This window comes from Gopherus flavomarginatus, chromosome 2, assembly GCF_025201925.1.
Source record: "Gopherus flavomarginatus isolate rGopFla2 chromosome 2, rGopFla2.mat.asm, whole genome shotgun sequence".
In the NCBI taxonomy this organism is placed as follows: Eukaryota; Metazoa; Chordata; order Testudines; family Testudinidae; genus Gopherus; species Gopherus flavomarginatus.
In genome coordinates this window covers 290907060-290931217 of record NC_066618.1, presented here as the reverse complement: position 1 = coordinate 290931217, position 24158 = coordinate 290907060, and the positions used below count along the sequence as shown (strand labels likewise).

At 44.6% G+C, this 24158-nt stretch overlaps 1 protein-coding gene and 1 long non-coding RNA gene across 2 annotated transcripts in view; one reads left to right on the top strand and one right to left on the bottom strand.

Annotated features, from left to right (window-relative positions):
* LOC127045468 (uncharacterized) overlaps positions 1 to 12863 on the bottom strand; it is a 42505-nt gene extending 29642 nt beyond the window's left edge. Inside the window, exon 1 of the long non-coding RNA XR_007772742.1 lies at positions 12780 to 12863. This is a non-coding gene — a long non-coding RNA (uncharacterized LOC127045468). The remainder of the gene's footprint in view (positions 1 to 12779) is intronic.
* KCNK9 (potassium two pore domain channel subfamily K member 9) overlaps positions 12558 to 24158 on the top strand; it is a 125059-nt gene continuing 113458 nt past the window's right edge. The window contains exon 1 of the mRNA XM_050941044.1: positions 12558 to 13008. Coding sequence (XP_050797001.1) covers positions 12726 to 13008 — 283 coding nt within the window. The 5' untranslated portion in view covers positions 12558 to 12725. The remainder of the gene's footprint in view (positions 13009 to 24158) is intronic.

The window sequence follows — 24158 nt, the reverse complement described above, 5'->3', positions numbered from 1 at the left end:
TATAACATGATCCAATGTCTTGAAGGTTCAGCTAGACAAATTCAGACTGGAAATAAGGCAGACATTTGTAACGATCAGAGAAATTAACCATTTGAATAACTTACCAAGGGTTGTGGTGCATTCTCCGTCACTGACAATTTTAAAATCAAGATTGGATGTTTTTTCTAAAAGATCTGCTCTAGGAATTATTTTGGAAAGTTCTGTGGCCAGTGTTATACAGCAGGTCAGACTAAATGGTCACAATGGTCCTTCCTGGTCTTGGAATTTATGAAATATACAAAACAGTGTCATCTCTGCTGCAGGGAAATATTTTCAGCCCCACTGCAAGCCTTGGGCTGTATGGACAGTATAGGTCCCCTGTGAATATTGCCCTACATCCAAGACTTTGAATGGTATGAAGAGTCTCTCTCTTTCAGTGGAAGCCGCTGTTTCACAAATGCTGCTCACCGGGAACTCCATATTGCTGCTGGTGGGTGGGACTAAGAGGATTCAGCTAGTGTGGGAAAATAGGGTTGGGGAAACTTTCTTCATAAAGTAAGCTCCAATTTTGTTAAGCATTAATTTAATAATGGTTGCTTAAAAACAAAAGCATTCCCTTACATTAAAAGTTCCTTCTTTCTTACTAATCAAGTAGTAACCAATTCCCTGAGATCTATTCTAAATAATCTGATAGCCTAGGTGATTGCTTTGATTTTATATTAAATAAATTCTGTGTTTTATTCTCTATGTATTTAGATACAGTGAACAGAATAGGCCAGATCTTAAGTTAGTATAAATACCTTGTTCCTTTGAAGTCAATGATTCTACCCCAGTTTACATCAGCTGAAGATTTGGCCCAGTATGACTTTGATATTACTGTACAATGAAATTTTCCTTTGAAGGCCTGGTTGTGCAGTCCTTCCCATGGAACACTCCATGGATTATTATAAGTGTTTTGCCCACATAGGAGCTGCAGAGAGGAAGGACTACCCAGTGGTTATAGCACTTGGGGGCACAGGAGACCTGACTTCAGTTTCTTGCTCTGCTACAGATTTCCCATGTGACCTTGAGCAAGTCACTTAGTGTCTGTGCCTCAGTTCCCCATCTGTAAGGGGATAATAGCACTTCCCTACCTCACAGGGGTGTTGGGAGGAGAAATCCACCAATGATTGTGAGGCACCACAGTAACGAGTATGGTGGCCATATAAATACCTTAGATAGGACCAGCCTCATAGAGGGATGAACTCTGTTGCATTTTACCGTGAGGAGAACCATGCTTTTGGTCCTGTTTTCAAGTTGTTTTTTTGCTCCATGTGAGAAAGGAAGGGGCAGTGAAATATCCTAGTTACAATTCCATGGGGGGAGTCCTCTCAAAATGGAGAGCTGGAAATAGCTGGTTTGGGATCAGCTGCCATGTTCTCTGGTGAGCCAGTGAAAGGTTTTGAAAATGAAAAGTGTTGTTTTGAGGCTCTTTCTCTCCCTCTCTCTCCTCATTCCCTTCCCCTTCCTTTGAAACGTCATGACAATCTTAGCACCGAGTAGTGCTCTTTTGCAGAATTAGATTCACCTTCCCATTTCTCTTCCCTTTAGGCTGGGTTATGAGTCTGTCTTGGAGGTCACGTCTCACCCAAACGACAGAAGTCATGCTAGGCACAGTGTAGAGACACTGTGATAATAAAATCATTGGGCTGAATCCTGAGACTCTTGCTTAATCCATTGTCAGTCCTTACACAAACCCCCAATAAAGCCAGTTATTTACACCAAGGCCAGACTTACGATTTGCTAGGCCCACAAAAAGAGCTGGTTTCCAAGCAGCTGGCATGGCATGCTGGATCAGACTACAAGTCCCTCATTTGGCTGGTGGAGAAATGGAGGCACAGAGAGGAGAAGTGATTTCCCCAAGGTCATACAGCCACCTAGTGGCAGACGCAGGGATAGAAACCAGGCCTAACACCCTGTGCAGTGCCTTATACAGTCACTTGTATTCACCTGAGTTTTAGTGGATACCGTGAAAGAAGTGAGTTTTAGTGGGGGCTTGGGGAGTGGCTTGGCAAACCCAGTATTCCATGAATAAGGGGAGGCATGAAAGAAAACACAGGAGCAGGAGAAGAGACCAAAAAGAATAGAGCACTGAGGCTGGAATAACTGGTGGGGTGATGGGGGTAAGGAGTATGGCAGGGGGATGTGATAAGAGACTAGGTTGATATTTAGCCTCAATTATTGTTAGTATTTCATCCTTCTATATAACTTTATTAGTAGCCCACTTATAAGTTGGAAGAATTTGAGATTTCAATGTACAAAGTAGTCAGCGCAAAGATATTTGTACTATATGTTTAGAACAGAGGAGATGCATAGAGGCCAAATGGATTTAGCTACTGTTTTATCTTGTAAACCTGACATTTACTCTAGAAGGGAATGTGCGGCAGAAAATGGAACACTGTTTATTTCATGACATTTATATGGAAAACACTCAATCATATTCTTTACTTTTTCATACAGTAGCTAAAAGAATGAGATTGCTTGATAGGTTCATAAGACAAGTTACTATCAGTTTCTTACATGGAGCTCAACTTTCTGCCTATTTCTTTAACAGAGCTTTTTCAATCTGTCCTAAAATTCTTATCCTTGCCAAGACATGATCTTCTGAGCGGGGGGAGGGGGAGAGGTGGTGCCACCGCTGCCTGACTCAGCAGACCAATAAATTAATTTTACCATCTTCCCCTTAGACATTTGCTCCATAACCCTTGTGGCTTTGTAGCTAATGCACTTCACAAGAGTTAGCAGAAGTGTACAGATTTCAGAACTATGGCCAGCTCCAGCTATCTCCATCTAGTGGTGAGTTTTTCTGCAAAATCACTACTAAGGGACAGGTTTTGCTCTCAGGGCTAGGGTGTCCCTAGCTTTAAAGTGGCCATGTGGAAGAATACAGGGAGTAAGAATCTCCCTTTGCTAATGCCACCATGATTCCTCAGCACACAGGAATGGTACAGGAAGCTCCACTTATAGCGTAGGTAGGAAAGGAGAAGTTAGGTGGAGCCGTGGCTCCATTTCCTCCCACTCTACCAGTTTGTCACCCAGGTGCAGGGGGATTATGCTTCACTCTATGAAGTGATTTCCCCCACTCCATGCAAGATGGAAGCCCTAGGAGGAATTGTGCTTCAAAAGTGTGTCTCTGGGACACAGTGCTTGCTGAGATCTGCCCCGGGAGCATAGTCCCACCCCCCATTTAGGGCTGTGCCTAAGGTACAATCTAGACCACAGTTTAGACTAGCTAACTTCACTGGACTGGCCACTGCTGAATCCAGAGCAGAATTAAACTCTAAGGGTCCCATCTGGCACTCTTTATTCAGCCAAACTTCCAGTGGCTGCTCTGGGGATTTGCCTAGCTGAGGAGTGATTAATAGAGCCCTATGGGTATGTCTGCACTGCAGTTAAAACCCCACAGCTGCCCCATACCAGCTGACTCAGGCTTGCAGGGCTTGAGCTAAGGGGCTGTTTAATTACGGAGTAGATATTTGAGCTTGGGCTGCTGCCAAAGCTCTGGGACCCTCCCACCCTGCAGGGCCCTAGAGTCCGGTCTCTAACTGAGCCCAAATGTCTACATTGCAATTAAACAGCCCCTTATCCCAAGCCCTGTGAGTTACAGTCATCCAGCATGGGCCAGTCATGGGTTTTTAATTGCTGTGTAGACATACCCTAGGTCTGTGACTGATAGTTCAGGCACATGTCCCACCATGGCTCTATAGAGGCGTCCTATTATGATCACATTAAGATGCTGTTTTTGAAGCTTAATAGGGAGGTGGAGCCCAGAACATCTCAACTGCTGTTTAATGCTGAGATATTTGGTCATATGGGCTTGCACTAAACAATAGCGAGGCCGAGGCACTGCTCGATATTGATTAGAACAAAGGGAACAGAGTTCATGAATCTACCACTAACTAATTTGTTGACCTTTGGCAAGTCACATAACTCTGCTCTGTTCCTCAGTATACCCAGCTGCAAAATGGGCATAGTAATCCATACCTCTTGGGGACATTGAGGTTAATTAATGTTTTAAAAGAGCTATCAGATCCTGGCATGAAAGGTGCTATGTAAATTAAAAAATCATTCTAATATATCACTTTAGTGCAAACACCTTGCTCCAATTTTCTTCCTGCATCACTTTTACACCAGTGTAACTCCATTGAATTCAGTGGAGCTAGTCCTGATTTGCACTGAAATGAGAATCAAGCCCCTTTTCTCCAGCTGAGCAGCCAGCATGCTAAAAACACAGAGAGAAATTCTCAATACTACAGCCACCTACACTCCTCTCCAAATGTAACCTACTAAAAAGCCTTATTTTTGTCTCCAATAATGAGAGAACGTGCACCTCATATTTACTCAGCAACAAGCCTTTTTTAGCTACCTGTGTGTTTACAAGCTGTTTTGAGAATTTGCAGATTGACTACTCTGATCCAAAGGGATTCTCAGAATTGTAGCAGTCACGTAAAAGTCTATTTTGTTTTCCATTTGTTCTGGAGTCGGCAATATGAGGTGGTGGAATGTTCCATCCAGTGCTTGACTTTAGCCTTGGTTTGTCCCTCTTGGTTTCTCGGCAAAACTTTTATTAGGGTACATGACCCATTTGCTCTTAGAGAGTAAAACAATAATCTTCTGTTCAAGGAAACAGTGTAGCCTTTTGTGAATACCCAGGCTGAGATTTATTTTAGAACGTGGCTCTAGGAGACATCTGCACAGCTAAATGTAATTGAATTTGTTTAGATGTAGGGCTCTGCTATGTTCTTACTTCCATTATAACACAATAATAATAATAACAATAATACTTAGCACTTAGTGCTTTTTACATTTTCTAAGTGCTTTGCAAACATTAACTAATTAATCCTTCTGACACACTTGTGAGGTGAGAGAGCTCTGATACTTATAGCATTTGAATAAAGATGAGGTGCTATGCTGGCCTCCCATGCAGTTGATAGCAAACTGAGCCAGTAGGGTTGGCTTGGTGGTGCTACATTAGGGGAGGGTCCATACTGATTAAGTGGCCATATTAATTACAACAATGCTCTTTTTTTAAAAAAAAAGTTTTAAAAATGAATGATTAAAAAGACAATAATTTAATGCTCTCCTAAACTCAAGTCATATTTCCTCCTATGTCCTCTGAATCACCACTGGCAATTCTACTATCCTTCCCTTGCTCAAACTCAGGATTGTCTTCAAGTCTTGTCCATCTCTTCTTTCTATCCAGTTTGCTAGCCCTCTTTATAAGTGGTTACATGCATATGTGCTTAGTATAAGTGCACAAGTGTTTGTAGCACAGGGTCATAGACTGTAAGCCCTTTAGGGTAGAAGCCTTGTTTTTCTATAAGTTTGTGCAGCACAATACAAATTACTAATAATGATAAAAATGGAGTTTTGGCTACACACGTGCAGACTGAGTGGAATGCATTAAATACATCCTCTTAGGAAGGGAGCAAGGATGGCCCATTAGTGCCTGGGGTTCTAGTTTAGGACTTGTGTACCCAAGTTTCATTCTCTGCTCCCCCAGACTTCTTGTGTGCCTTGGGTAAGTGCTTTTCCTTCTCTGTAAAATGAGGTTTATAGTACTGGGTGTTGTTAGGACAAGTGCTGTGAAGATTGTGAGATATTCTCATACTACAGTGACAGGGGCCATGTATGTACCTTGGACAGGGAACTGGATGCACTCTGAGAAACATTTTTCCTAAGAGGGGAGAAAAATAGCTGAAGGGCCAAAGAAGTGGCCCGACATTTTTAATTAAAAAGGGTGGTCTGTAAGTCAAGGTTGCCTCCAAATATTTATTGTCTGGGGACAAAAGATGGCAACTTCTGCTCTGCTGAGCGGTGTAGGAAAGGCAATGCACAGATCAGTTTTCTCCAATATTGTTTTCAGTGTCCTGCCTGGTGGCTCTTGAAGAGACCTTTGGCTTAACTATTTAACTTCCTGCCACATACAAGCTCTGCAGAATAAAAATTACACATGAATAGAAAAATACAACAGAGGAGACTAGGTTGCACCAGATGCTTAAATTCCTGCTACCTAAGTTGATTTCACATGAATATGTTCACAGTAAAAAGAAAGCTGAGTGGAAAAATTAGAAATGGAGGCTGGTTCTGCACCCCTTTCTCCCAAGTGTCAATGAAACTAGCCATGCAAGTTTTCCTTATCTCAAGTCTCTTTCAAGGTGACTGCCACATTAGTATCTAGGCAATAGGGTGAGCATTAGAGCAGCAGTCTCAATTCTGCCTTCAGCTGTACGGGGGGTGTGACTTTGGTAAGGAAAAATGCTAAAGAACAGGCGACCTGACCCTGCACACCTAACTCAGGTGAAGCTCCCCTCTCATCCAGTGGAGCATCCAAAAGGAAAAAGAGGAAAGAAAACATCCTTGGCAAGGTCAGTGTGGTCTAGTACATGGAGCACTGGACTGGGACTCAGGAGACCTGGATCCTATTCCTTGCTCAGCCACTGGTCTTCTGGGTGACCACAGGCAAGTCATTTAATCTCTCTATACCTCAGTTTTTCCATGAGTAATATAGGAATGATGACACTAACGTCCTTTGTAAAGTACTTGGGATCTACTAGATGAGCTAGGAATTACTGTTGGTTCTCTTCTCCATCATGACCTTGAGCGACTGCAGTATGAACACAGACATGTTCATGTATTAAACAGGGGTAGAATTCCCCTTGCAGGTATGTAATCAATAAACTTTTCACTGGGTTCGTAAAAGCACAAGTGTGACGAAAACAGATGCCAAGAACAGAGCTTGTGATCCCCGTGGTAGAATTGTGGTCTCGTGTCCCATAGTTAAATTGTCAGCTCTCTGAAGCAGGGACTGCCCGAGGGCTGTACAGTGAGTAGCACAATGGGGTCCTGGTGCGTGAGTGGGGCTCCTAGCCATTTCAGTCATACAAATTAATAATGATCAGTAAAAATCAGGCCCTCATCGTTTTATGTGAAAATAATTTCACAATAAAGGCCTTATCCAAAGCCCTCTGAGTCTGTGGAAAGCCTCCCATCGAATTAGGTTTGGATCAGGCCTCATTTAATGTATTTCATTTAAAATTGCAAAGCTCCTGTCCGTGCTCTAGCTCCATGGTGAAGGACAGTCTTCATTCACAGTCAGCTCATTCCCAGAAACATTTTGAAAATTACAGGAAAGAACTTTTATTAGGGAACTCTGCAGAGCCATCCTCAGTCACTGTCATCTGGGTGCGTCTCTCAAGCATAGCAATTCTCACGTTTCAACTGTGAGAATCATTCTGAATCTGGAAACCTTGATCAGAAATGCTCCTCACGTAAACTGGGTGGCAATAACCACTCCTTCCGTCTGATCACCTTCTGTGAAAATAAGCGACTGTCACCACTCGAAATAATGTCTGGAGTAATTTTCTATCGCCCGTGTTTTGCTGAAATGCCTCTCCTTCTGCCTCAGTATCCTGGCTTCTTTAGGACATGCTTATGGGGCTGTGGAGGACAAAAGATCTATGATAAACGGTCCTGGCTTATTTAAATTGGATATAAGTCATGTAGCGCATAAGAGGCCCCATAAGAATCAGAGCCCTATCTTGCTAGCTGGTGTACAAACACAAAGAAACAAACAGTCCCTATCCTGTTTCTCCCTCCCCCCCGATGATGTGCCCCCTCTAGATTATCCTTAGGACATTAGCCCTGAGTGAAGGGCAGCATGTAGCTATCCTGCCTCAGAAACACCCCAGGGAAGGGTGTATCTGCAAGGCCATGTCCAGACTGAGATCGCTGGGTGTCCCAGCAGCTTGGGGTCCCAGAACTGTGACACTGCAGCGCAGGCTAGGTCTGTGAGTAATTCCAGCCTGTGCCAAGGCTTTTGCTGCCACAGCTTTGCCGTTCTGGGATGCAAGCAAGCTCGATTAGAGCTGTGTGTGGCCTTATCTAAGACTCCCTAACATGATGGCGATGAGGCCATGTAAGTATCTAGGGAGATGGATAGAGAAATTGTTCCTGCTTCCACAGCCCCACTGCGACATTAGCAGCTTTGAGTGCACTTAGATATTTTCCCAGAAAACAAGACACCAGTTCCTTAGCCTGGTGTCTCCTAGGCGAAAAGGAGGCATTAGCCTGCCTAATTGTACACACTGTACTGTACCACAGAGCTCTCTCTCCCCTCCTCCCCACCCCCCATCCGTTCCAGGCTGTTCTCAGGACACGTTTCAGCCCAGCACTAAACATCACTTTCCAGCTAAAGGTTAATTACTCAGGGGGACATTTTCATCCAAGCTGCTGCCCGCAGGTTGCAATCCCTGCCTGAGCTCTATTTTTAGCCCCGCTCCTTCCTTGCTATTGATCCTAGTCACCCTCTGTTAATTAGATACACACAACACATACAGCATTTGCAACTCATTTTTCAATTCAGTTCAGCACCTCCCTCCCCTGAGATGTAATTTAGAGCCCTCCTTGATTCATGCTATTGATCTTCCCAGCAACTTTGCTGTAGGATTCTCTGTATTGCAAGCTATTTATAGATTCTCCCCCCCCGCCCACACTTCCCCTGGAGAATCAGAAATGGGCAACCTTAATCAGACTGCTCAGTTGCAAAAAAGCCAGGGGGCAAGCAACTCTTTCTTCAGTCTCTGGCCCTAGACACTGTAGCTCATGTCCGTCATCTGTGAGTCCTTCCTGACATATATGTCGTTGTTGTGGATTTGGAAGTGCGTAAGCTATGTAGCTGCTGTGACGAAGGTATTACCTTAATGAAATATTACTCTGCTCTGTAAACTAATCCCACAGCATATTCAATTACAAGAATAATTGGCCAAGGTTTTCAAAAGTGATTTTTGATGTCTCACTTTTTGACTACCCAAGTTGAGCCATCTTAAAAGGGCCTGATTTTCAGAGGATGGCTGCTTAACACATTTGCTCAAATTTGAGCATCCAAAATCACTAGTCACTTTTGAAAATCTTGGTCATCATCCATTGAGCCTTACGATGTCCTAGTTGCTGTGGAAGCACCGAGGAAGACAGAGCCTTGGAAACATAGGCTGAGACTCTGAACCGAGTCTGCAGGAGTTTGTTGCCCAGGTCTCATTGGATTTCACTGAGAATTAGGCACCTAAGACCCTTACACTCTTTAGAAAATCCCAGCCTTACATCTGAAGGCCCAAATTCCGACGTCTCCATTGAAATCAAGGGGAGTTTGACTTGAGCGAACACCTCAGGCTCTGGCCCTAAATCAGACCTACTAAAATACACCTGTCCCAGCCATGTAAAAATAGCAGGAGGAGGCCCTCTCAGGATTTTCAGAATGCCCCAAGCTATTGGAAATCTCCTGAATTGCCTGTATCCAAACACCTGGAACACGGTGAAGCCTCATTCCTGAATATCTGTGATGAGCATCATCACCAGGCCTTTAATTAAATGAAAATCCATATTAAAAACATATAGCACACTGCCATCGTAGAGCTCCCTCCCTTTATCCCCTGACCAACTCTGTCTTTGTGTATGGAACCTTGTCAGCCTTGAATAAATAAGGTGGTTGTTATTGTTTGTTCGGATTAGGGTAGCACCTACCTGGATCCGATCCAGATCAAAGCTCCATTGTACTAGAGGCCCTGCAAACACAGTGTGTGAGAGAGTCCCTGTCCTGAAGAGTTTATCCTCTAAGGCGGGGGTTGTGTCCTAAATAAATTAGGCACTAGACTCCCAGTGATCAACTCATGCTCTTGTGCTTCTTTGAAAATCCCAACCTCAATCGGTGAGAGGGGGAGCAATGAAGTTCTGTTGTAGGGGGCAGAGTTTGGTTTTCCCAGGGGCATACAGGGAGGCTGGGGCAAGGCCAAGAACCGCCTGAATCCCAGCCCAATGCTTTCTTCACAAGGCCACCCTGCCTCTCTGGCTAGCAGCTGCCACTGAGTGATGGCCCCAGAACCAACCTGCCTCCTCCCAGCGCCTGGCAGAGCCCCCTTGGCCGTGAGCAGCCAAGCCCAGTCATGATTCATAATTGCTCTAATCGTCGCGCGCCTCATTGCTCCAGGGTCTATAATGGGGTTTGCTTTATTTAACCATAAACAGCTGTTTCCTCTGAGTCACCGTATTTACCGAAGGTGCTTATTTCACACAGCGCGCCGCGTAATATTGCCAAAGCTCTTTGTGGCTCCCAGAGGGGCAGGCTCTGGTGGGGTGGGTGCCTGTCCGGCTCTGTGATTCCACCCGCTGCAATTACCACCAGGGGAAAAAGAAACCCACTCGTGGTGGGTAACTTCTGCTTTGTCCCGTGCCCGGCTCCCCTGCTGCAGGCGGGCGAACACAGCGAGTAGCCCCGCATTACACACTGGCTCCAGGGGTCTTGCCTGGGGTGAGGACTAGGTGGTGACACACCTGAGAAAAGTAGCTGGCGGGGGTTGGGGGGAGACCCGCCGTGCCCTTTCGGCCGGAGCTAGCCAAGAAAAGCAGGGCTGCAGGTGGGGGTAGAAAAATGCGGGCTCGGCACCTGCCTTGCCCGCTTAGCAACACCTGCGGGGAGCAGAGAACTTTGCGGAGCGTGTTTTAAACTGGTTTCACTCCTGGCCTCAGCGCATGGCAAAGATCTGAAGCGTCGTCTCCAGCCCGGGTCCCAGGATCCCTCCTCACACGCAGCCCCTGGCTCAGCGGACTCTGAAGGGAAGCAAGACCTGCCCCCGCCCCCCCGCCCCGCTACTTCTGCCCCCCCAGCTGATGGACAGGCTGAAAGAGCGAAGGGAGCTTGCCTGGAAAACCTGCACCACGTGGTGCCTGGCTCCCAGCAAAACCCTGCTAGGCTGAGAATAGTAGGAGCAGGCTGGGAGTGGCCACAGCGGGGGAGGGGACCGAGCCGCCTGCGATGGTGCAAGGCAGGAGACCTGCGGGGAGAGAGACCAGGGGAGCAACAGATCAGTGCAGCCTCTTGCAGGCAAGGTGGGAGCAGCGCGGGAGCATCAAAAGTGGTTCGGAAAGGAGCGGGTTAATAGGAAAAACCCACCCCTGCTGCTCACAAAAGCCACTGCAGGTTGGTTTGCCTGGGGACTGTTCCCCCCACCTGCTGGGAGGACGGGAGCGAGCGAGATGGCTTGGAGCAGTGGCTTGATTTTCCCCGAGATGCTGTCAAGTCCTTGGGAGGAGGCGGAGAATTGCTCTTTTTAAAAGGCATTGGTCCAAGAAACCCAACAGCCGCAAATAGGACAGGAGCAATAGAAAGTGGCAGTTTTGGGGTCTGGCTGGGGGTGTGTGTGTGTGAGGGGGAGGGGCGCGACACCCCTGGCTCCTGTTGTATTTTCGGGTGATGGTTGCGGTGTCTTTTCCTGCCCGTCGCAGAAAGGATGGAATGAGCCTCCCTGGGATTTGATGCTTCACCTCCATGGGCCAGACAGGTTGATGGGCTTGTGTCTGTTCGGAGCTAGAGCGAGATCCAGCCAGGTGGGCTGCTGATTTCCTCCACCCTGGGAAACGCCTCTGCTTTTTGTACGCTTCTCCGTGGCCCCAGGGACCCTCCTCCCGCTGGTTTGTGCCCGGCGCTGGCGGACTCTGCTTAAACCCAGGAAGGAAGCGGCACCCCCGAGTTCGGTTCCCCGCAGCGAGGACAGTCAGCTTTGTGGGTATGCTGCCGAAAACTCACAGGCTAACGTCTGATACTGTCTCGTTCATAGGCGGGCTGAGCATCGGCTATCTCCAGCCACCTGACTCCAGACTGGCTCTTTCAGCGGGGAGCGGCTGAGGGCAGACGCCACAAAGCGCCCGGTTTGAATTCTTTGGCTAGGAACAATTCATACAAAGTTGGTCTCCGCAATCAAGCCCGTCGGTGCAGTCGGTGCCCCGTGAGTGCTAGGGGCGTGCTCTGTGCCCGGGAGATCGCTCCGATCCGTTTTGGGCAGGGGACCTGCACCCACTGACCATCAGCCTGGAGCTGGCCTCCCCAGCCACGGAGCGGGGGTGCCTTGCACCAGCCCTCCTTTGAGGGCTCCTCTCACGCCTCCTTCCCGCACGCAACCAGTGGAGAGTGACAGTCCCGGGCAAGCCCCTGCCCCACCTCCCCGGCACATCTGGCGTGCTCGCCGCTGCAGACTCTCCCCTACCCTCTCCAGAAGCGACCCCCGTTCCTCCTGGGCGGCAGCCCTCCACCCCGGTGCAGCCCTGCCCGAGGCAGCTCTGATGGGGATGCTGCTCCCTCTCCCTCCCTCCCCCATCCTCCATTCCTCCCCTCCCCCTCGCCAGCCTGAGAAGTGCTGAGTAAAGAAACTTGTCGGAGAAGCAGCAGAAACCCAACCTCCCCTTGCACAGAGTCTGCCTTGCTGCTGGGTGGCTCCCCCAGCCCTTCCCCGCCTGGCACCCTCACCCCTCTCCCCGTGCCGCTCAGCCTCTCCTCGCCAGCACTCGAGGACTGGTCCTCCCCTCCCCAGGACAGTGGGACTCGTCTCCCCCCCCCGCCCACTCCTGGAGGCAGCGGCGAGGGAGGTGCTGAGGGGGTGCTGTGCATGGCCCTGCGCACTGGGACGGCTTGGTTTGGGCAAGTCCTGCGCAGAGTTTCCCGGCTGCAGGGCACCTGGTCCAGGCGCTCCAGCAGCCTCCTGTGCCTGTCTTCCTCCCAGGAGCCCGAGCAGGGAGGCGGGGAGCAGCCGCCCCGGAGCCTTGGGAGCAGCAGCTGCCCCCTGCAGCTGCCCCCCGCCAGCTGCTGCTGCTGCACCCTGTCGGATCCCCGGACGGCCAGGGGGGGACATGGTCCCCTCACTCGCCCCTTGCTGGCGGCCATGAAGAGGCAGAACGTGCGGACCCTGTCCCTGATCATCTGCACGTTCACCTACCTGCTGGTCGGGGCCGCCGTCTTTGATGCCCTGGAGTCCGACAACGAGATGCGGGAGGAGGAGAAGCTCAAAGCCGAGGAGATCCGGCTCAAAGGGAAATACAACATCACCAGCGAGGACTATCGGCAGCTGGAGCTGGTCATCATGCAGTCCGAGCCCCACCGGGCCGGGGTCCAGTGGAAATTCGCCGGCTCCTTCTACTTTGCCATCACAGTCATCACGACTATCGGTGAGTGCCCGGCCCCTGGCCTGGCCCAGTGATGCCAGGAGCTCCCAGAGCTGGGGGCTGTTGGATGCAAAGGGTTAAACAGGGCAGAAGTCGCTCAGTACCCCTTCCCCTCCCTATCCCCGTGGTGTGTAGCTAGTGTCTTTCCAGGGGCTTTGAGATGGCCCACCAGTCACCCCGAGGGGCAGCCTTTGTCCTCTTGCACCTGGAGCGTGTGTCTGAAGTTGGGTGAGGGGGTAGAAAGAGGGCTGGCGTTGGCCACCAAGCGAGATTCATGCTCTCTCCGAGGAAGGGGAAGAAAAGGATAATAGACCCCAAAACTCTGCTCGGGAACCTCAAGGCAGGTGGCTGGGATGTGCAACCTTTTCTGCTCTGCAACTCCTGGCTTAGCTACTTACTGTACCCTGGGCACTCCTTCACTTGCAAGCTTCAGGGACTTTGTGGGGGGGCACGGAAGTCATACAAGGAGCTATTTGATGATGATGATGGCAATGAAGCCTGCATCAGCTAATCATAAGTCTTCATTTAATCATGGGAAAAGTTGTCTCTCTCTGTTTGCAAACAGTGTTGGTAGTGGTGGGTGCTGTGCCAGGAGACGCTGAATACAGTCATCGTTTCTGTCTGTGGCTGTCTTGTTTACAACCCTTATTTTCCAGAAATTTTGTTTTGTAAATTGCAGTGACTGGTGCTTGAACAGTGGTGTATTGTGTCACACCCGAGCCTGCATTTTTTGGGGGTAAACAATTAAACAAACGTAAAGACAATCACTCACCCTTATTCATTACTCAACTTAAAAGTGAAGTTTCCAGAGACTGTCAAGTGACAATATGTTGACAAAGCTACAGGCTGTCATTTTGCAGTTCTATATTTCACTCCAGTAAAACTGCAGGTTCCAAACAAAGTTTTGTTTCCTGAAATAAAAACAAGCGGGTTGACTACTAGAGGCTGTAATCTACAGATAAAACTGTAGCACTGTTGCTTTGGCCTGTATAGTGTTGACGTTGTTACTTGTTTTATACTAAATAGGCTGCATTTAATGAGGGAGCTGATATGTCCTTCTCACAGGACATGTTCCTCTTTAATATCCTTAGAGATCTGAGAAAGTCACTTCAGCTCAGTGAATGTTTGATAGTGCATTATATTGAACAGGACATGAAAGAGCAGCTTACTGTTGTTAATAAAGACAGACATTATCTTTTGACTGTTTAGGGCTTGTTACAACAAATTTGCACATTACCACCTGAAGATACTGTCAGTTTTTAGCAGAATATCCGCTCTCCTTTGAGCTGTCAGGAAAAAGTGTCTACTTACGTCTATATTTTGACTTTCTTACCTGGGGCAGCGAATCATTTTCTACGAAAGATCATTTGACAATGTGAAGCCTAGTTCTCTTTATGGAGGTGATGAGATTTTTAAGAGAGAGTCTCTGCTTTTGTTTATCTCCTTGATTAGTTTTTTCCCCACTGCCAGACATCTTTTTATGAATAGAAAACATAAATATTTCATAGGAGGCCATGCAACATATGGTTATTGTGCATGCTCTATAAAGCTAGAACTAGATTCCTGTTTTGTTCAGTGGGATTTCTTCTCCCCAATTTTGCATCTTTTAGTTTTTTATTTGTGCCTTATTAAAACATTGAACTATCTTGTTCATATGGCTTATTATATGATTTAAATATGTGTCCATTTACTTACTGTACTTTTGTATGCCTGCTGTAAACAACAGTTAAATATTTTCACAGTCACTAAGCTATGCTGGTGATGGGTATGAAGGGTTGTAAATGAATTTTTTTTCTTAAACAATATTTTACCTGGAAATAACAAAAACTTGCTTTTGTTTCCAAAGTTGAGGAAAGTTGGATCAATGTTTTCCTTTGAGATAGAATAGAAATGACTTAATGAAAAATATAGAAGAGTCCAATTTCTTTTGCTAAAATGAAGGCTGAAGTTTATTAAGTCAACAATGTCAGTTACATGATGCTTAGGTGTTTTCTAAAATGAAGAATTGAAAATCAATAGCCTTGGACATGTACCCATTTCGTACACTGGGTACCATTCTTATCAGTGAGCTGAGGCACTTTGAGAGGTCAGCATTCTTATAACATTACAATATCTATAGCAGTAGTCAAGTGCTGGAAGAAACAGTGCAGTGGAAAGACACAATGGCGAGATATCCTGCCAGAGAATACACTTATAAATACTAGTTAAGATAAGTGATCAATATTCCAAAAGTTTATTAATAAATTAGTTACTATATCTGTCTTGCTTTTCTTCTACTCTGTCTTTCACATAATCCAGTCAAAGCATAAGTTGCCCAGTGATTTTATCTTTTATAACAATTGTCTGTAAAAAAATTAGAGTGGATGAAATATTGTGGATAAATTACTTGTTCATCCAAAAAGATTAATTTTCCAGTAAAAAACTTCTCATTTTCAATTTTGGTCTACTTAAGAAGTTCTTGGACATTGAAAGGAAATACTAAAGCATTTTTCCTCTATGATGTTGCTTCTTATATTGTGCGGTAATATTAATTGTTCAGGTTAATCTTCTGTTGTTGTTCCTGTTTTTATTCTAAACTTGCACACATTGCTTGCACGCACATCTCATTCTTCCTTCAAAACCTTCCCAGTTGAATTCAAGCAGCACAAACTGTGTTAACGAAGACGGCCCAGTCATTAAGTGCCCCTGTAAAATTAGTTTTGATGATCACAATGACTATCTTAGCCTGGTAGAGACTATTTATTTAGAACAAAGACCCAAATGAAAGCAAGATTGACTTGTATTTATTGAGCTTCATTTTGAATGTCTACTGTACAAATACGGTGCTGAAAGGGACAGCTCCCTGCAGCAAATGTCCTGCAGTATCCACATTTTGCCAAATTTTGACTCCACATTAAAAAGAAACACAACTCATTAGTTCATCTTAAATATAAATCATTAAAGATCTATTTTAACGGAAGTATAAATAATTAAAAACCTTCCAAGTCAGTTGCAGTAATAAGATTTAGCCAACTTTTTACTCTTGTATTCTCTAGATCATTTTATTTTTATTGGCTTGCAGTAGTAGGTAGTTGCTGGTCTGCGTAACTTGTCAATCCCAGTACTAAATAAAGGAATCTGAGAGTACCGAGTAAATGGAAAGAGAATTTGTATTCTTTCCCCAGGAGATCTTCCCAAACTCAGATTACAATATTTTTTTACTTCTGTTTTCTAATATCTCTAGCAAGGAATTAGCAAGAGCAAATATCACGATTTTCTGTAACCTTATTCTTAAAATCCAGTGGCAAAATAGAAACATCTCTTTTATTGAAGTTTTTGTCCTGTTAGAATTATGAGAAAGTTTTCACATGATCAAAGGAAGTAATCAGACACTCATGGCCCTCAACACTTACTGATTTTAATTCAGGATTCTTCTCACTTCGTTAATATCAGCTCCCATCCACCTCCAGCTATCAGGCCAAGAGGATGAGAGAGAGTAAATGAATCTACTATTCCTTCCAGCTATTTATCTTTTAAATGATACACTGTAGTTTATACCATTGACTAAATTAAGAGTCTGGGTATTACGAATAACAATGCCAACTTTTGAAAAGAAATTCTGGTAACTTGTGACTCCACCTTCTAGGTTTACAAGGGTGAGTAAACTGTTTTTACTTAGGCAGGTAGTGATACTGTCAAAATGTGTTAGTAGTATAGATATGACTCCATCATTTAGGCTTTTAAGGGTGATAGTCATACTTGATTTAACACTACAGAGCCCTAGTAAACACTGAATATTTCTGAAGGCTTGTGTGGATTGTAAAGAACTGAAAGCTGTTTATGTTGCCCTAAAATGAACTAAAGCAATGAACAGATTGAGGATGTTCTTTTTTTGGAAAAAAGAAGTGACTGCATAAAGTAATGAGAGCTGAATGCAGACATGGCATGTGATGTGCAGAGGGAGTCTCAAAAGAGCTGGTTTTCTAGCTTGATGATCTTCTGACTTTTTGAACTCAGTCCATAGTCTACTGTGAGAAGAGATTGAAACTCTCTGATCAACAGATATGTGGTGTTTTTGCAGAATGCTGTACAGTATCTGCAATACCCAGTAGATGATGCTTCCATGGGTAGGGATGCTTTGCAAACAACAGATAGCTGCTTCACAGAGTGTTTGGCCCCAGATTTAAGAAAGTAGGTTTAAAACAAATAAAAGGAAGTTCTTCTTCACACAGTGCACAGTCAACTTGTGGAACTCCTTACCTGAGGAGGTTGTGAAGGCTGGGACTATAACAATGTTTAAAAGGGAACTGGATAAATTCATGGTGGCTAAGTCCATAAATGGCTGTTAGCCAGGAAGGGTAAAGAATGGTGTCCCTGGCCTCTGTTCATCAGAGGATGGAGATGGATGGCAGGAGAGAGATCACTTGATCGTTGCCTGTTAGCTTCACTCTCTCTGGGGTACCTGGCATGGCCACTGTCGGTAGACAGATACTGGGCTAGATGGACCTTTGGTCTGACCCGGTACGGCCGTTCTTATGTTCTTATGTTAAAGTAGCTAAACACACAATTAAATGCATTTCTGTTCAGGACAGCATTTAAGCTACTTACTCTCTGTGTTTCAATTTACACATCTGTAAAATGAGCATAATAATATCTACTGCAGAAGGATGGGTAAGATTTGTTTGCTTAATTTTTGTAAAGTGCATTGTGATCCTTGTATGGAAAGGTCTTGGAAATGATAGAACAAAGAAGTCCATGATTTGATCAGCCAACAGCTGCATCAGCAACTTGCCAGCCGCATGAAGGCCATATCTAATTTAAATAGAAGACAGCTGATTTGAGCCACTCTCCTCTTTAATACATTCAGATCAAGAGGGAGGGCCACATGCACTTGTGGTACGAATGGGCATAGCTCCTTTGAAGTCAATGAAACTCTTCTAATTCATGCCAGTGGAGCTCTGGCCCAGAGTATTAGATTGTGAGACTTGTTGTCTCTGTTGATTGCACCATCATACCAATGAGGTCAGCCAACTTGCAGAACTCTGTGGACATGATCACATTATATATGAACATGCAGAGTCAGCCACATTGTAGTACTCCAGGTGTCCATACAACTGTAGAATAGGTTCAGTGAATCTTAAAAGACCCATCTATACTATATTTCCAACTGCATGAAACCATTTAAAAATAGTTTTCCGTTAACGCAGTTGTGCCGTCAATATGGCCAGTTCACAACTTTGTTAACATGTTTTTACAGACAATTCTTCAGTCTATTAAAAGAAATTTTTTTTTCATACTTATACCCTATCGACATCATGCTACAGTCATGTTAGCAAGACCCATTTTAAAACGTTTTCCAAAGAAGGCTGAAATGTAATTTAGATTGATCTTAAACCATGTTTGCCCAGGATAACATACCCAAGTTATATATACAATAATAGGCTGCAGTTGGTGTGATGAAGTGGGATTGTTGTTAATGTTTCCTCAGAATACTGTGTGGGTGCCTCAGTTTCTGGCCAATACTCTGTCTCCTGGCAACTAATGGCCTGAGCCCTTTCCCCCCTGCAAGGGGATGCAAAAGGTGTGGGAGAACAAAAAGATCAGGTGACCTCCTGGCCTGAGAAAGGAACTCAGCAGAGAAGGAGTGGCTGAAGGGGGTTTCAGTTGGGAGCTGGCTGCGGACGGGAAGTAAGGGCAGATGGGGTTGTCTGGCTTGCTGGGCTCCAGAATGGACCCGGCTGAGGGGTCCAATTCTCTGTACCTACAAGCTCTGTTTTAGCTCTGTCATCTAATAAACCTCTGTTTTACTGTCTGGCTAAGAGCCACGTCTGACTGTGAAGTGGGGGTGCGTGCAGGACCCTCTGGCTTCCCCAGGACCCTGCCTGGGCGGACTCGCTGAATGCTCCAAGGTCAGACCCAGGAAGGTGAAGCTGTGTGAGCTTCTTGCCCTGAAGACAGTCTGCTCCAGGGGAGAGCAGTCTCCCCAAAGTCCTGACTAGCTTTGTGGGGAGCAGTTCCAGAGCATCGCCCAGGGACTCCGTGACAGTTTGGTTTCTGAAACACCCAAAAGTCCCTTAGCCTTTGGTGATTGTTGTCCCCAGAGCTCCTTGATCCAAATCTGAGAAATGGGTGACTGATTTCATTATTATTATGTAGCGTTTGGCGTCATTTCTCTCTTTTCTCCTTGCCTTTCTGTTCCCTTTTAATTTTTCTTCACTTTCTTCCTTTTTCTATTTTTCATAAACTCTGATGCTCCTTGGGATCAGGGTCAGTTGTAGGGGCAGGCAAGCAGGGCTGTCGCCCCTGGGGGCCATCTTCTAAGGGGCTCCATACCTTTGCAAGTTTTTTCCTCTTTCTTTTAATACACTGATTTGTTGGCTGTGGTTAGGGCATCTTTTTTTTTTTTTTGGCTTGGTCACTGGGGATGAGGCGGGTGTGAAAATGTTTTCTGCCCTGGCCGGCAAAATGGCTGGAACTGTTCCTGCTCAGTACATTTTTTTTTTCACGGAGAAAGGAAGCCCAAGATCATTTAACTGACACTTTGTTCTTCTCTCTTGTATAGTCTTTGAATACACTTGTTGGTTATTTTTCTATACCCATATCAAGTGTCTGAATTTCTTGTGCACCTTTCCTAGGAATGGCTTATAAGTGTCTGTGTCTGTACACCTGTACTTCACTTTGTGCAATAACTATGCAATGCCAAAACAAATCACAGTATAAATGAAACAGACGGGCAAACTGTCAAGCTGGTGTAAAGGAAAGAAAAAGAAGTGGGACAAGAGAAGGAGCAGAGGCATTGATGGGGCAGTTAAAAGAAGCAAGGAGGAAGAGAAATATGGGAGGAGGAAAAGAAGCTCAAGAGACAGCTCATTAATTGATTTAACCATGGGCCCGCTCTTGATCCCATTGAAATTAATACCAAAACTTCATTGATTTCAGTGGGATCCGGATCAGGCCCCTGTGCATACAGGACACGAGCCAAAGGAAAGTTATCCAATGGAAAGACAGCCCTTGACCGAGCCTATTGTTTTTAATTCATCTGATCCTTGCTTCATGCAAGGAACTAAGTGTCTTTAACTCCTACCAAAGGCAATAGGAGTTCAGGGTGCTGGCTCCCCAGAGGAGGAGCTCATACCCTTGTGCTGGGGACCATTGTTTGGTAAACAGTGATGGGTATGATCAATGCTGTATTGTAACACGAATAACAATCATCATATATTACCTTGCATGTTCAAAATGCTATACAGCCATTCAGTAATTAACCCTCACAGCACTTCTGTGGGATCGGTAAATCCTGTAAAAAATCTTCTCAGTTGAGAGGTAGGAAGGTTAAGTGACTTTCCTAAAGTCACACACTGCTTCAGTAGCAGAGCCAGGATGGGAACTGGAGATGAGCTGGATCCAAAACCTGTTCTTATGCCTCCAAACCACTGCTGGAGGTAAAAGTATGAAACTGTCTCATAAATCCACCCAATTTAGGTTTAATCAGTTTTTGCCTTTATTTGTACAATTTCAGACAGAATTATTGTCAGACAAATGTATTGATGCCAGCAAATAATAACAGACAAGATGGAATAGGTAAATAGGCCCAAGTTACCACATCCTGGGCACTGGGAAGTTGTTTCACATTCCACGATGGCCGTTCCCTTCTCTGACCCCTTGGACTAGGCCTTCAGTCCCATTCCTTCACTTTCTGCATCAGTGTTTTTTCCAATCTGAGCCTTGTTCACTTAAGTGTTTTAAACATTTCTACATTACAGATTCCTTAATCTTTATCCAGTCGACTTTTAGCACATTACCCCTTGATTTTGTTAAGTATCCTGTACATGATGTATGTGCAGACTTCATTTACCCAACTTCTGCATTTTTCCTGCTGTTTTTGCACTTTTGGGGTCACGTCATTCTATGTCACTCTGTTCCTGAGCCTTCCCAGACAAAGCGTGTTTTATATTTATCATTACATGTTTGTGTAGCTCTTACTTACAATTTCTGGCATGACATATTACTTATCTCGCCAACAATAACGTCATTTTAAACAAATCACTCATGCCAGGCAAGGCTTTGGCTGAAATGTTACCTTCTCTATACTCGTTCCCTATACATAATTACAATTTATTAAAATCTAGCTAACAAAGCCCTTGGTCTTACCATTTAACAGTACTTCATTTTTATATCTCAATAGCATATTCAATATGTGTTATCCTACTCTATCCATTAATCTATTATGGGGTGGAGGCTTGGAAAACATGATGAATCTTTAATGTCAACATTTTTTGTCACCGTTAAACATATGTTTTCAAAGGCCTTTTTCATTCAAAGTCCAGTTTTGTTTGTGAATCATTCAAAAAAAACCCCAAACCTTTCATTAGAAATTTTCATGGGTTGTATTTTGAGGGATGTCTCAATTTAAGGGCCTTGATATTTAGTTGTTTTTCATGGTACCACAACACCACACAGGCTTTCCTAGTTTATAGCCAGGTAAATAGTACCTCCCCTGAATGTGGATAAACCAAAGGCGGACATTCGTCGTGGGTTCGTGATATTATAAACAAGCTTCTCTAACTTGGGTCTCATGGTTCTGGATAGCAGCAGAATCTGTGCATGGAAATACAGCCATATTATAGAGATGGGCACGTACTATTCTGTTTTATTATCATCTTGGGGAGGGATTTTTGAAAGATGGCTTAAAGAGCTAGATGACTTTTATTGAAAATCCCAGCCTTTGTTATGATTGCGGCTGGATAAATTAGCCGTCTTCCCCCTAATACAAGCTAGCCATCAAGGACATCTGCTGGTAATGCAGAGCTAATCAGTCATAGTCCTCTCTGCTTCTGATGTGAGCCAACAGGTTGCTACTGACTGCAGTACATGTTCATTGTACGCAGTAGATCATGGGTGGCACCCTATGCCTATATTACCTGGATCCTAGGATGTCTGGAAATTTAGGGCCTGATAGAAGCCTCTTGAAGCCAGTGAAATACTCCCGTTTAGTTCATTGGGCTTTGGATCAGGTCCTTATTCAACATACATTCCGCGATCCAAGGAGCCACATTCTGTAGCACCCAGACTCCTAGAGAGTTCTCTGTAGTGTAAAGCAAATAACAGACATTCAAAGAAGGGAATGCAAGCGATGTTTTGACCTGTTGTTATGAGTTCTTGCTGTACAAGTGCAGTTTTCATATGCACATTTTCCCCCCAAACAAAGAAACATACGTGGTTTGCTGAGGTTGAGCTTATGTTGTCTTTGGAGTTTACAGCTAGGATTAGCGTGAAGCTTTTTTCAAGGAGTGAGGGATTAAGCTACGTATCTAACTTTCAGCAGAGAAATCTGCAAGAAGAGCTTTGATGCTTATTTTTGCTGTTGTTGTTTTAAAAAAATGTTATGCATTCTTTCCCCATTGCCTGACAGTTAACATCCTCTTCTGATCAGCTGAGATGGTGTTTTTTTTTATTATATTTAAAGCTTAATATGCACTTTCTTCCTTTCTGCTTCAGGAAAGAAAACACCCCTCCAAGTTTCTTGGCATTTTTTTCCAGAATTACATAAACATTTTTTTAATGTTGGGCAGATTGCCACAGGAGGCTTATGCAACATTCAGTTGGTTAAGGGGCAATAGGCTCACTCTCCATTTTTAACTGCTTGCATTATTGAGATGATGTGGGCATTGCAATGAATGACAACACCCTATTAAGGGGTTCGTATGTATTTGTTACTTGTTAGGGTGATTAAGAGGGAAAGAATTGTATATTGTCCTGTGAGTTGATTCCTGGATCATACTGAAGCAGCACAACCGAGAAGAACATCTTGTAGAAGACCCCGCTCACTGTGGGATTATAGGGATCTGACAAGCAGCAGATGGTTTCTTAGGCTCTGCCATCATTGAAAATGATAGCTCTCTTTGCTCAATGTGGCAGTCTCTCTTCTGAAAGGCGTGTTTTTCCTGAGACTGATAATACATAGAGTGATGAATGAAACCCACAGCAGCTAATTGTATAGTACAAGAGGTCAGATCAGGGCAAATGGTGCTGTCCCTCAACCTGCGGAAATTCTTAAAGCTCATACCGAAGAGAAATTGGAGACAAAAATTCTATTCTCGAGGCAATTGGTGGTGCCAGCAGTTTTCTGTATGTCTCCATTATCCTATTATGAAGACATTTTAGGTCCAGGTGGTGGCATGCTTTATCCCAGACAACCTACCTTCTCTTTTAGCTGTGTCTACCAGCAATGTCCTAGTCCTATGTTTAAGTCATCACAGTCTGTTGCCATGGAAGTTGTGACACAAAGGCAGTATTTTAACAAATCTACAGCCACAGAGGAGCTTTGCAGTTGTCACTTTGTTGTATGTTATGATGGAAGTTTGCTGGGGCAGCAGGGATAGATTTTGTCTCCTTCTTCAAAAGCACAGCCCTTTACCACCTGAGCTAAAGGAGAATCCCCAGTAGCTGTTAACAGCTTGGGGTCTGTGGTACACAGGGGAACAGGCCTGATTTAATCCAGAGCAAGACAATGGTGAGTGTAGGAATAATAATTGCAACAATTCATGAAAGCTCCGGTTTGGAATTTAAATGAAGTCCATTGCAGAAACTAGAGACGTTGTAGCAGAATTTACTCCAGTGTTGTGGAATGCATAAGGCTATGACTATAAAGCTATTGTATCTGAAATATTATAGGCCCCTCCATGAAGGAGTGATAGTTGACCTTAGTTTTGGAAGTTTGCGTCAGGGAAGAACCTCGAAGTCTCAATACGTCTCTGATGTTGCTTTGAACTATCCAAACATCTTCTGAATATGCTTCCTTGTGAGATTTCTGGTACTTCCTGCTTCTGCTTATGTAGGCATGTCCTTTCAGTGGTATTTGGGCTCTAAAAATAAGGCACATAAATGTTAATCAACTGTCATAAACAGATAGTTAAGGGTTAATGCCTCTTTTACCTGTAAAGTCTTAAGAAGTTCACCTAGCCTAGCTGACACCTGACCAACGGAACCAATGGGGGAACAGAATGTTTCAAAAGGAAGGAGGGAAGTTTTCCTTTGTTTAGAGTTTCAGTTTCAGCTGGAGTGAAAAAGATCAAGGAACCAGCCTCTTATCAGAGTAGTAAGTTTTAGGAAGGGGTAAATAGGTTTATGTTTATTTTCTTTGTAACTTGTCTTGGTACCATTAAGGGAATTATCAA